Source organism: Scleropages formosus, chromosome 8 (genome assembly GCF_900964775.1).
Source record: "Scleropages formosus chromosome 8, fSclFor1.1, whole genome shotgun sequence".
Lineage (NCBI taxonomy): Eukaryota > Metazoa > Chordata > Actinopteri > Osteoglossiformes > Osteoglossidae > Scleropages > Scleropages formosus.
Genome location: NC_041813.1, coordinates 14021628 through 14035817, shown reverse-complemented (window position 1 = coordinate 14035817; position 14190 = coordinate 14021628). Strand labels below are relative to the sequence as shown.

The 14190-nt window shown below is 42.5% G+C and overlaps 1 protein-coding gene across 1 annotated transcript in view; it reads left to right on the top strand.

Moving 5' to 3' along the window:
• LOC108935837 (probable leucine--tRNA ligase, mitochondrial) overlaps nucleotides 1–14190 on the top strand; it is a 39230-nt gene that overhangs the window by 21432 nt on the left and 3608 nt on the right. Inside the window, exons 15-19 of the mRNA XM_018754741.2 lie at nucleotides 819–956; nucleotides 1291–1394; nucleotides 4012–4194; nucleotides 4443–4612; nucleotides 14112–14189. Coding sequence (XP_018610257.2) covers nucleotides 819–956; nucleotides 1291–1394; nucleotides 4012–4194; nucleotides 4443–4612; nucleotides 14112–14189 — 673 coding nt within the window. The remainder of the gene's footprint in view (nucleotides 1–818; nucleotides 957–1290; nucleotides 1395–4011; nucleotides 4195–4442; nucleotides 4613–14111; nucleotide 14190) is intronic.

The window sequence follows — 14190 nt, the reverse complement described above, 5'->3', positions numbered from 1 at the left end:
GATATTTCAGTAACAGGAAAATCCAGAGTGACTACTCTCTGGAGTCACTTCTACATCTTGGTTTTTCAGACACACCTGACTTAACCCGTTATTCATGTTAAAATAATATTAATATAGAATTATTATATAAGAATTATTATATTAATCCGGACACATCATTTGAGTCCCGACAATTGGATGCAATTCTTAATGTTGACTGGTTCGATTTACGACAGTAGTCTTACTGGGCTTGCAGCCAGAAATTCACAGGATCATGGGAAATTACCATGAGCTTAAACATCCATGGCTGTTGGAGACAATTAACAGCATTGGTACCTTTTTCTGATGCTTGTTTCTATTTGAAACAGGTGTTTGGCTCTGAGTTCAGCGCTGTTTGAGAAAAGGCTTGAATTTTGAAAAGCGATTTTTTTTAGAGCTTGACGTTGTCCATGTACAGTTGACGTAAAATTGTTTCTCCTGGATCAGGTTTCATTTGCAGTCAGGTGACCAAGTGTCACAGACACATTGAAATGACTTCAGTGTTCAGCAATTATTGTCTTATTTCTGATAATACCTTGGGCTTCTGCCCACCCATATCCTGGGCTGTGGGCAGTTTGAATGGATTTGAATGCTATCAGATCTAAATGACTCCACAAAGAAAGCACATTGCATAGTGTGCTTAGCAATACTGCCCCATAGTGGGTATCCCTACATTTACATTTATTCATTTAGCAGATGCTTTTCTCATAAGCAACATTTCAGAGAAGAATCCCTGCATGCTTAACTCAGCTGAAGTAGCTTTTTTTTTACTCCAATGAATGCTGTCGGATTTGCCCCAGGCCTTTTGACCGCTCCCTTGCGGACCACTGGATGCCGGTGGATGTCTACATTGGGGGGCAGGAACACGCAGTCATGCACCTCTACTATGCTCGTTTCTTCAGCCACTTCTGCAAGGATCTGCATCTGGTTTCACACAGGTACATTCGAAATGCAGAAGGTCCACACAAGGGTAGTGTTTCAGAAAACAGGTGTACTGAGGAATGTGGGCATTATGTGCGTACGCTAAGATTACACACTGACTTTGGAAAAACTGCGCTGCGAAGGACTCTGGTCAGAGCACAGCATTTTGTGTGTGTGTGTGTGTGTGTGTGTGTGTGTGTGTGTGTGTGTGTGTGTGTGAGCAGTTATGTGTTCCGGCATATATGCACACAAGTGCGCTTATGTGTATATGCATACGTAGAAATGCATGAACTCAGACATGTTTGTAAACTCACTTGTGTGTGTGTGTACCTGTCTGTCATCCTACGGCAGGGAGCCTTTCCAGAAGCTTCTGGTTCTGGGTATGATCAAGGGTCAGACCTTTCGCCTAGCAGATAGCGGCCAGTACCTGTCACGAAATGATGTGGACTTCTCAGGTGAGTTGGACGGGGAAGAGGACCATGGGCTGCTAGCTGTCAAAGGGATGTGAACAGGGCTCCAAGATACAGCTGTGTAGTTCTGTGGTGCAGTGAGTGTTGTGTAAGCTGTGAGGAGTAATACATCATGATGTGGTGTTACTGACATCCCCCCCCCAGCCTCTTTGCCATTACTGGATGATTTAGGTTCTCAACAGCTGATCTGTCATCAGTGACAGAAATATCTGTTATTGTTTTCAGAATCAGAATCAGAATTTATGTCACTTTCAGTGATGAGTTTGACAGCGCTTTCCTTTTCTCCGCCTCACTGCAACAACTCTGACGATGGCAGATATCTTTTCGTAAAGATACTGTAAAGTAATCATTCCATTTACTTTTATTTATTCAGCAGATGCTTTTCTCCAAAGCAACTTCCACTGATCTTTATGCAGTGTTATCAGCCCATACACCTTATTCACCAAGGTGACTTACACTGCTAGATACACTACTTAGAATGGGTCACTCATCAATACATCAGTGGAACACACTCTCTCTGTCACTCACACACTATGGGTGAACCTGAACAACGTCTTTAGACTGTGGGAGGAAACCCACGCCGACATGGGGAGAACATGCAAACTCCATACAGACTGCGCGGGAATCGAACCCACGTCCTCTGGCACCACCCAGGTGCTGTGAGACAGCAGCGCTATTCGCTGTGCCTCCTTGCCGCCCATCATAAAGTTTATTGCAGACCTCTGTAAATACAGTACATGTTGTCCTTGACTTTTGATATGTGTGACTTATGATTATTATCCAATCAGCTTTGTTGTATTATTTTGTCATAATGCCTAATACTGACCACTCTAGCTGCTGTATGAAAACATTGGCTAACCATGCTGCTGCAAGGCACTATGTTTCTTATTGACTCAGTATGTCTAGTAGCCATTGTGTCTCATTTACAATACATTTTTTCTAATTCCATTCAAATTATTGCTTTTTACAAAGGCTAGAAGCCAAAAACTTGATTATTCTGAAAATACATTTAGATGTGAAATCAAAAGTAATACGTCTGTTATTCAACAAAAGTTTAAAAAAAAAAACACAATTTTTCATTAAAAACTCAATTAAAACAAGCAAATTATAATTTCTAACAATCAAGACAGTCCTAAACACACATCTCAGGCCATTGCATTTTAATGCAACATGGACACAGACCCCTGAGCACCCACATCAAAGAGAGGTCTCTCTTCCTGACATGGGGAGTAGGCAGTTATTCGTCAGGCATGTAAAATCACAAACTATCGTAAAACCCCTTTATATATAAAATAAACATTATACATAATCAGTAATAATACAGTTATTAAATAATAAAATGTAGAACAAAACCAAAAATACATACAACTCTTTAAAAACATGTTAAATCACACAATAAACCATCCAAAAAATAAATTAAAAAACACATAATTACACCTCCACAAGGCATTCCTTTAAAATGACTAAGGAAGAAATTATCACCATAAAGAGGAGGCTCTTCTACTTCTCCTTCACATGCACACTGAATCATATCCTGCTGTATTGTAAATCTTAGGACTAAGCTATACCTTCATTTTCAGAACTAGTCCCACTGCTCCCAAGTCTAACCCCTTCTGAAGAAAGCTGACCCTGGCATTCCACAGTTCATGTTTACTGATGCTGATCAATAGCCATGTCCTAAAGAAGACAGCACTCTTTACTTTGGGGGACCATCCCTTTATGATCTTGCCAAAAGTCAGTACCATCTATATCCATAAGTGTATAGACGGCAAACATTTATACCCATATGAATATAGATAGTGAAGGCCACTCAGTTTCAGTTTTGGTGCTGAGGACAGCACATGCAGTGGTCCCAGGGCCCAGTGGGCTTCACCATGTGACCTCTGTGTGCCAAATATGGTTTCTTGACAGGAAAATTAAGTGAGGAGCTAACACCAAGTGATAAACAAAGCAAACTCACTGATTTAAAATTTCTTCCCATCTCCATTCCTCCTGATGGCTTTGGTAAAACTTTTAATTTACCACAGATTTTAAATCTGAACACTATCTTTCTGCATGCTCAATGTAATTACAATGTGTGGCTTCATCTGTATTCAGCCTTTATTTAACTAATTCCATTTTTCCATTAATTAGTTAATGTAGTACTTTTTTTTTTTTATTAAAACTCAAAGATGATTTGCATTATTTACACTCTATGAGAGTTTTGCATTTTACCACATTAGAGTAAAAACATTGCTCCAGGCTTTTAGAAATGGAGGAGGATGTGGGAGTTTACCTGGCATTTGGGGCATGAGTGTTTGACTTGAAACTGGTGCTACCTGGTTTTAAGGGGTTTAAGGTACAGAAGACGACAGCAGTACTCAGCAGTTTTGTTTCTTTTAACAAACAAGGTTTAGAGTTTTGTGCACATTTATTAGTGGGGCTCAGGGGGGTGAGTTTATGGCTGAGCAACTGAACTCCTATAAAGAGAGATGAAGGCTTCTCTTTGTGTCATGGGCAGTTGTTACAAACTTTTACCATTTTAATGTCAGTGACAGGATGCCTGCCTTCCTGTAAATGAGCGTGAAACTGCTGGTAGCTCAAATTCTTCATATCCTTCCAGGTCCTGAGCCAGTCCAGATTGGCAGTGGACAGAGTGTGAAGGTAACCTGGGAGAAGATGAGCAAGTCCAAACACAATGGCTTGGAACCCCAGGAAGTGGTGGATCAGTATGGCATTGACACCATGCGCCTCTGCATCCTGTCTGCAGCACCCCCTGAGCAAGACATTCTGTGGGATCACAAAAGTGAGGGATCCGTTATGCCCCAGAAATGTAACAGAAGACCCCAGAAGGTCTTATCACAGCACCAACGCCTTGTCTGAACACCGTGACAGCCCCTAGCATGCCATGCCCCTGAACCGTAACAGACTTCCATGTCTTCTTTACTTTGTGTTCCTTATTAGTACTCGCCCTCAATCTGTCTTGTCTCTATTTTGTAACTCTGTTCTGTCCTATCAGTCATGCTGCTTGTGACCCACCCATTTCTGTTGCAGTGAATGCTTTTCCCAGGATGTTGCACTGGCAGACACAGCTGTGGGGGCTCATCACCAAGCTGAGGGAGGCCAGACAGGCTGGCAGCTCTCCCAATCCTGAGATACTCAGTAGGAAAGAACGTGTGGAAGCCAAGAAGATCTGGACACTGAAGAATGCCACTATCTCTGGGGTAAAGAGCCGTGTACCTCATACACTCATGTACATATTGGTGGGGTGGTGGTGGAGGATAGAGTCTACAGGAAGCTCATGTGGCAAGTTAGGCTATTTGCATACAAATTCAACAAGGTACGTATGCTTTTGCCCAGTGCAGTACTTACTGTATTTTTTCTTAATCCATCCAACTGGGATGTTTACTCAAAGGGAAGATTTGTCTGTCTGACAGTGTTTCTGGCAGCTCTGAAGGGCTGAGAATGGTTCATATAAGTATTTAAAAGAGCGGAAGTTCTTTATAGTTACTGAACTTTAAAATTCTTTTCGCGTACAGTGCTGCATGAAACTGTGTGAACCCCTTGTGTCTCTTAGTTTTATCATAAAATCATTATTTAATGAGAAGGAGTCTTTTTTTGTCTGACATAATAGATGTGTAACTATAGAATTCTTTATGTTTGTTTAGAGGAACTCAAGTTTTTAATAGAAAAATGAAAATGCAATGCATTTTTGGAAAGTGTTAAGCCTTCTGGAGGTGTCATGGGCCTAATTCTACAAAACACAGATGAAGGGAGGTGCCCACTTGACAACCTCAATTAAATATCCTGTGGTACCTTGTGGTTGTGTTGGTTAGGGAAAGAAGTTAAGCTTCTTGGTCTTGAGTCATGGATATATATGTAGGCAATGCTGGATGTTATTCTCTGAGGCTTTATGGTAACATTAGTTGGATTGGGTGCCTGTGTACAGCCGTTATAATGTACGCATAGCATGTAACATCTTGTCCTGCGTATCATGAATGTGAGTTTTTCTGGAGGCGTCAGCACTAGTTGTAGAAAATTTTTGCCCAGATTTTTGTGGTAAGCAAAATTTTGTGGTGTTTAATTTTTTATTTGATAATAGAATGGAGTAATCGCTGCCTGGCACTTGTAAATCATGTGGTGACTGACAGGTTCTCACCTTTTTACATCACACGTGATCTTGACACCTGACCCCATGATCAATAACATAACTTGAGGTCAACATCAAGTTTCAAGTTTATTGTCATAGATACAAGTACCATGTACATGTATCATGAAAATCTTCCTGAATGCTTCTCCACAGACTATGGGCAAGGATAATAGAAATACTGCACAAACAAAACAATGACAAACAAAACAATGTCAATGACAGTAAATAACAATAGCAGCAATGACAGCAATAACAATAAATAATGGTAACAGTAGTAACAATTATGCCAGTTGACAGTCAGAGAACTCAGAACGAGAGAATGAGAATGCTTAAAGTGACAGTGTAATTTACCAATGTGCTTGGGTGGAGCAGTCCAACTCTAGTTACTAAAGGTGGCACATTGGTTAGTATTGTATAGTCTTACAGCAGTGGGGTAAAAGCTGTTCCTGTACCTAGCTGTGCGGGTTCAAATAGACCTAAGCTGTTTTGCAGATGGCAGGGAAGAGAAAAGTGCCCGTGCAGGGTGACTATGATCTCTTATGATCCACATCGTCTTTCTGAGGCAGCGTGTGGTGTAGGTGTCCTCGACTGCTGGTAGCTGTGTACCAATGATTTCCTGAGCTGTTTTGACCACCCTCTGTAGGGCTTTCTTGTCCTGTATGGAGCAGCTGCCACCCCAGGATGTAATACACCCTGTGAGGATGGACTCCACAGCACACCTGTAGAAAGTGGTGAGGACTGTAGTGGACATCCAGGCTTTCTTCAGACGCCTGAGGAAGTGAAGGCGTTGATGGGCCTTTTTGATGGTTGATGCTGTGTGCTCAGTCCAGTGAGGGTGACCCCGAGGAATTTGAAGCTGTTGACCCTCTCTACAACATACCCTCCTATGTAGATGGGTTTCTGAACCGTACCCTGTTTCCTGAAGTCAGTTACCAGCTCCTTAGTTTTACTGACATTTAGAGACAGGTTGTTGTCCTGGCACCACTCTGCCAGGAGCCTCACCTCCTCTCTGTAGGCCGTCTCATCGTTGTTGGTGATCAGACCCACAATGGTGGTATCGTCAGCAAACTTTATGATGGTGTTGGAGCTGTGACTGGCCACACAGTCATGTGTGAACAGGGAGTATAGCACTGAGCTCAGGACACTTCCCTGTGGAGTGCCAGTGTTGAGGATCACTGGGGAGGAGGTATTACTGCCAATCCACACACGATGGGGTCTGTTGGTGAGGAAATCCAGGATCCAATTGCACAATGCGGCACTCAGTCCCAGTCCTCGTAGTTTCTGGATCAGCTTGGTTGGGATGACAGTATTAAATGCTGAGCTATAGTCTACAAACAGTAGCCTTGCATAGCAATTTTTTTATTCAGGTAAGACAGAATGGTGTGAAGTGTGTGTGATATTGTATCTTCAGTGGATCTGTTGTGGTGGTAGGCAAACTACAGTGGGTCCAGAGTGTCTGGGATGGTGTCCTTAATGTGTCCTGGCACCAGCCTCTCAAAGCATTTCATTGCAATGGGGGTCAGTGCCACTGGGCGATAGTCATTAAGGCAGCTCACTTTGTTCTTCTTTGGAATGGGGATGATGGTGGTGTTTTTGAAACAAGTGCGTACAGTTGAGCTTTTTAAGAAGGTGTTAAATGTGTCCGTGAAGACAGTCGCCAGTTGCTCACTGCATGTTTTTAAAGCTCGCCCTGAAATTCCGTCCAGTCCAGCAGCTTTGCGGATGTTGACTTGGCTAAAAGTTTTTCTCACCTATGCCATAGAGACGGTGAGACCGGCGTTATCATGTTCTGTGGGGATGCGCAGTGGGGGCGTCTTTGTTCTTGAACTCGAAGCGGCCATAAAACACAGTTCGTCTGGGAGAGACGCAGCGGCACCTGTCAATGACCGACCGCCTTTGTGGTTTATAATCCGTTAATGTTTGGATTCCCTGCCACAGCCTACGTGCATCTTGAGTGCAGTTAAACTGTGATTCCACCTTCCTGCTATATTCTCGTTTCGCACTGGCTATGGCTTTGCGGAGCTCGTACTTGCTCTTCTTGTACGCGTCTGTGTCTCTGGACTGAAACGCGCAAGTTCGCGCACGGCCCTTTTTTCGGATTTCGGCGGTAATCTACGCTTTTTGGTTAGGGAATAAGCGGACTGTTTTATGTGGTATGCAGACATTTACACAGTACCTGATGAAGTCTGTGACCACTGTGGCATACTCGTCCAGATTGGAGGATGAGTTTCTGAACATGTCCCAGTCTACGGAGTCAAAGCAGTCCTGGAGCCTTTCCTCCGCTTCTGGTGTCCAGCGCTGCACAGTGTGTGTCACAGGCTCCTTTCGCTTGAGTTTCTGCTTGTAGACCGGGAGCAGCAGGATCAAGGCGTGACTGACTGCCTGAGGTGTGGACGCAGCATGGAGCAATACGCACCTTTGTGTGAAGTGTAGCAGTGGTCAAGGGTGTTTGAGCCTCTGGAGGGGCAGGAGATGTGCTGATGGTACTTGGGGTACACGTTCCTGAAATCGGCTTGGTTAAAGTCCCCAGAGATAATGAACAGTCCATCTGGATGCTTGTTCTCATACTTAGTGACAATGTGGTACAGTTCATTCAGCGCGCTGTGTGTGTTCCTTTGGGGTGGGATGTAAACTGGGGCCATGAGCACAGCCGAGAACTCCCTGGGCAGGTAGAACGGTCAGCAATTGATCAGGAGGTATTCAAGGTCCGGAGTGCAGTTCTGTGCAATCACTTCCACATTCGTGCACCATGTGTTGTTAATAAGAAAGCATACGCCCCCTCCTCTCTTTTTCCCTGATGAACCAGTCTGATCTTCGTGGTAAATTGAGAAGCCCTCGGGCTGGACCGCGTGGTCCGGAGTGCTGGCGGTGAACCATGTCTTCGTAAAGCAGAAAACGCATCAGTTCCGTAAATCTCTTTGGAATTTAAGTAGTCCTCTGAGATCGCCCAGTTTGTCCAGAGACTGAACGTTGGACAGGAAAATGCTTGGCATCGGAGGTCGTAGCCCGCGGCATTTCGCTCTCACCTGAACACCGGCCCTGCTCCGAGGTCGCATCTTCTGTGTGGTCTCAGGTGGGACGCGGTCATGATGTTGTTCGCGGTAGAGCGAAGGTAGCGAGTTCGGCTCTCTAACATTAAGAATTGCGTCTCATCGCACTATTTCATGTATTTGCAGAAGTGTTTGGTGGTAATAAGAGAATAAACTGGCTGGAAGGACAGTGACACAAACAAAATAATATACACAAACTAACAAGTCCGCGAGGAGAAGCAGTCAACACGTTGCCTCGCGCCGGCACCGTGTTAGAAACTCATAGCATAACTTTGAATCTTCAACATCAGATCCCTACTCTGTTTTATATGTCATCATGGATAATAGTCTGTCTCAAAAATATTTTCTTGTTTTTATAATGTCACTTAATTAGTTACATATATTAATTTAGCAGACACTTTTCTCCAAAGTGACATACATCTGATAGAAAATACAATTTCTGTATTACGTTAGGAGAGAGAGACATAGTTGGAGACGCATGATTCTTAAATACAGTCAGTTTGTTTCTTTCCACCATGTGCACCAGTGTTCATCACACGAGTAGCTGCGTAAAACTTTAGCAGAATATCAACAATTCCTGATCACCTCCCTAGTATTTTTTTTTGAAAGATACATATAAACATTTACCTTACATTACAGGAGTAGCTATGTAAAGGTTTATCCAGGGATGATCTTAAAAGTTATAGTGCATGAACATTTATACCTTACATGAACTTAATAGATAATGGGTGAAGTGAGTTTGGAAGAGGTCAGTTTTAAGACCTTTTTTTAAATGTGGACATAGATTCAGCAGTTTTGAGTGAGAGGAGGAGGTCGTTCCACCACGACGACGCCAGAACCGAGAACCTCCATGCTTTACTTTTCGTGTCTGGGACCACCAAACAGGCAGATGAGGAAGAGCGTAGCAAGTCTGTTTGGGGCGTAACGGATGTTCAAGTCTTGTAGATAGCTGGGAGCAGTTCTACTGATGCACGTGTAGGTCATAACCAGGGTCTTAAATTTGATCTGGGCAGCTATCGGAAGCCAGTGCAGAGAAACGAGTAGAGGAGATATTCAATTCAATTCAGTTCAGTTCATTTTTATAGAGCGCTCTTCTCACGCAGTGACACAGAGCGCTTTAACACAGGTATAAGGCAAGAAAAACAAATACATCGGATAAGAAACTAAGAAGACAGTTGACTAATGACTACCATAATATAGTACTTTTATACAGCTACTGGCCACAGAGGAAAGGAACAAAAACTCCCAAATGAAAATCGAAGGAGAAAAAAAAAGCTCCTGGGGTCCAAGGGCCAGTGGCTGCCCACCCCTCCTGGGCATTCTAGATTAAATAAGACTTCTAAGCCAGTTTAATAAGTAAGTCAGTAATAATGGCATTGTTGCTGTATGGTAGCTCGATTTCCCAGTTCAGCATGGTCTGTCTCGTCCATCATGGCAGTTGGTCGTCATCTTCAGTCGGCATGGGGTGTGTCTGTGACCACTGGCTGGCCTCCTCAGGTCTTAATGTAGGGAGACAATTCTCAACAAGAAAAAAAATAGTAATTTGTAACTTGTACAGGTAAATTTAATATGCTTTGGTACAGAGGTGGGAAAAACAAACACAGTTAGGTGGAATTACATTTCGAGACAGGCCTGAGTAAACATGTAAGTATTTAGTCTGGATTTGAAGATTGATACAGATGGGGCATTTCTGACAGTAACTGGCTGACTATTTCACAGTTTAGGTGATCTATAACTAAAGATGCGACCACCTGCTGAGGTCTTATTGATCACAGGTACTTTAAGGTAACCTGTATCCACTGTGCGAAGATATCGTCCTGGGATATAAGAATCAGCAATCTCACAAAAGTAAGCTGGAGCAATGCCATGTACTGCCTTATAGGTCAAAAGCAGGATTTTCTAATTGACGCTAAAAGTAGCCGGGAGCCAGTGCAGCGTTTTAAGTACTGGTGTTACATGGTCATACTTCCTAGTTCTAGTAACAAGTCTCGCAGCCGCATTTTGTACCAACCGTAGCCTGGATACAGTCTGGTATGGACAACCCGATAATAAAGCATTACAATATTCCAGCCTACTTGAAACAAAAGCATGAACTAATTTCTCAGTATCCTGTCTACATAGGAATCACCATAATTTAGCCATGTTTCTTAACTGAAGGAAGCACAACTTAAAGCATTTACATGAGATACAAATGACAGTTTCCCATCCAACAGGACACCCAAATCTTTGACACAATCTGTACACTTGAAACTAATACCATTTGTGGCAAAGATTGGTGTGATTGTGTGAAGAGTTTTGGTATCACCACCCACCACAGGTACCTCTGTTTTACTGGCAATTAGAACAAATTTATACTCATCCATAGTTTTATATTGGTAAAATAATTAGCTAAAGACACCACACGTGAGGTGTCATCAGGCTTAAACGAAACATATAGCTGTGTATCACCATCATACGGATGGAATAATGTCCCCCAGGTGTAACAGATACAGTGAGAACAGTAATGGACCCGTCACAGAGCCCTGTGGCACACCACATCGAACTGTAGTTGCGATGGAGGGGGTGCAGTCATCTGTTTTCAAGACAAATTGTTCACAGTTAGCTAAATACAAGTCAAACCACTTCAGGACAGTACCCCTTAGTCCAGGCAGGTTTTCAAGTCTATTCAGTAGGATATTATGGTCTACAGTAAGTAACATAACAATAGAGACCTGACCAGCATTAGAAGAGATGAGAATATCATTAACAACACGTGTGAGCGCCGTTTCAGTGCTGTGACCAGTGCGGAAACCAGATTGAAATTTTTCAAATATATTATGATGATTAAGATATTTTACAATTTCAGAAGCTATGGTCTTTTCTAAAGTTGTGGATAAAAACGGTAGATTGGAGATGGGTGGATATTTACTTGGGTTATTACAGTCCAGGTCCGATTTCTTTAATAGGGGTCTAATGACGGCGACTTTAAAAGCTTTCAGAACACAGCCATTAAGTAACGATGTATTAACAATATTAGCAATAGGTTCTGCAAGCACAGAAACTGCGGCTTTGACTAATTTAATGGGGATTGGATTTGAAAGACAGGTAGAACCTTTCATAGACCAAATTAGCACAGTAATTTCCTCTACAGTTATTACGTCAACGCTGCTGAGATGGTATGGACAACTAATGTTATCATTATGAGAAGTGCTTACGCTAAGACCGAACTAGAGGGCATTCTGGATACCCGGATGTTCTCTAATTTCTTATTAAAAAAAACAACATAAATTCAGCATTAGTAATGGTAGCAGAAATATAATTTATACATTTATACCTTTATCTTTGTGTTTACCAGTTAAGTAAGCAGTGGTATTAAACAAGAAACCAGGTTTTTCTGATTTTCATTCATTAATTTTGCGTAGTATTCGGATCTGGCATGAAAAAGTGCTTTTCTATAATTTTTTAGACAATCGGACTAGGCTGCATAATAAACGTTCAGTTTAGCTGAACACCATTTACACTATAATTTGCGACATTCTAACTTTATTTCACAAGTTGATTCGTTGAACCATGGTGAGTTTCTTACAGTTTCAATAAGTTTATTCTTTTTGTGGAGCTGCAGAATCTAAGGTGAATTCCACCACTGAATTATACTCAAAAGCCATTTCATCACTATCTGCGCTAGTTTCAAAATCAGTTTCTAATATAAACAACAATTTTAGCGGTAGTATTTTCATCAATATGTTGCACGATTTTGGTCTTACTGCTATCAGACGGGCACCTGCAGGTATAGATCAAAGGTTAATAGGTAATGATCGGGAATAATCTTGTTTAAAGGAATAATATTTACATGGTGAACATCTATGCTGTAGGTTATGACGAGATTGAGTGTATGGTTACAGGAATGAGTAGAACTGTAAAAAACTTCATTAAAACCAACGGAATTTGAAAGACATAAAACTATTAGCGAGAGTATCGGATGACACGTCTATATGAATACTGAAATCACCCATCAAAATAATTTTGTTAAGAATGGGAGCCCCGCCAGATAAATAGGAACGCTTCGGCAAGTCAAACACAACTCAGGCAGCAGCGTTCTGTATCAGCTGTAGAAATTTGATGGCAGGAGCATGAAGGCCAGACAGGAGAGAGCTGCAGTAGTCCAGACAGGATGTCACCATGGTCTGGACAAGTAGTTGTGCAGAGTCTGTTGTGAGATAAGGATGGATCCTGCAGGTGTTATACAGGACGTACAGTATCTGCAGGTCAGGGTTGTAGCTTCGATGTGCTGAGAGAAAGATGGACTTGAGTCAATCATCACTCCCAGACTCTTAGCCGAGGAGTTAAGCAAAACGAGCGAGTTGTCCAGTTTGATCAAGAGATTGACAGGAAGACAGGCCAGCTGTTTTGGAGAGGTTGAGTAGGAGGTGATGATCAGACATCCAAGCAGAGATGTCTGACAGGCAAACAGCAATGCATGGAGAAATTCCTGATGCTCCAGGTGGAAAGGAGAGGAAGAGCTGGGTATCATCAGCGTTGCAGTGGTATTTAAATACATGGCAGGCGATGACAGGGCCGAGGGAGGAAATGTAGATTGAGAAGAGCAGAGGACCCCGTACTGAGCCCTGCGAGACACCAGCTGAGAGAGGCAGAGGAGAAGAACGGGAGCCCTGGCAGACCACTTGATAGGATCTGTTAGATGGGTAGGACTCAGATCATTTTAGTGCTGTGCCTTTGATCCCAAGATGACTAAGAGAGGAGAGTAGAACCTGGTGGTTGCCAGTGTCAGATGCTGCAGACAGGTCACGAAGGAGACTGATTGAAGAGCATCAGAGTCTGCCAAGAGCGCTGTCTCCGTTGAGTGACCAACTTTGAATCCTGACTGGTATCCAGCGAGGAGATGGTTCCAGGTGAGGAATTCAGATAGTTTATCACAGGCTGCCCATTCTAAAGTTTTAGACAGAAAGGAGAGAAGGGAAACTGGTCTGTAGTTTTGGATCAAATTGGGATGTGTCTCTGAAAAACAAAGTCATCAGCAGTGAGAGAAGAAGGAGGGGGCAGCTGAGGACACAGTAAGGATGAGAAGGTGGCAAAGAGTCTGTGTGGTTTTTTTAGTTGTAAACTGTATTTTATTGTGGAAGAAGGTTGTTTTAGCTAAGGAGACAGTAGAGAGAAAAGTAGCTAAGCGTTGTTTGTAGACATCCAGGTCCATGCAAGTCTTGGATTTTTGCCATTATTGCTCTTCAGCCTGGATTTTTGTACTGTTAGTATGTAAGGTATCAGTCAATCCTGGGGCAAAACTGGGGCGTGCTGGTCTAGAAAGTAATGTTTGAGGAGGGTCAGGGTCAACAATATTGAGTAATGCAGATTTTTTTTTTTTTTATTAAATGTACCAGTGATCTGCTGTAAAGGCTATAATCACATTTTCCATTTATGGATTCTAGTGAAATTGAAGAACTTACTAAGACATGAGACATTTGTTTCTGCATGCATAAGTTTTAGGGAGGTTGAAGCAGAACTGACCTGTTAATTTTTTCTTTCCAGGTCACAGAAAAATATACAAAGGATTTCAAACTGAATGCAGCCATTGCTCGACTGATATTCCTCACGAAGATGCTGACTG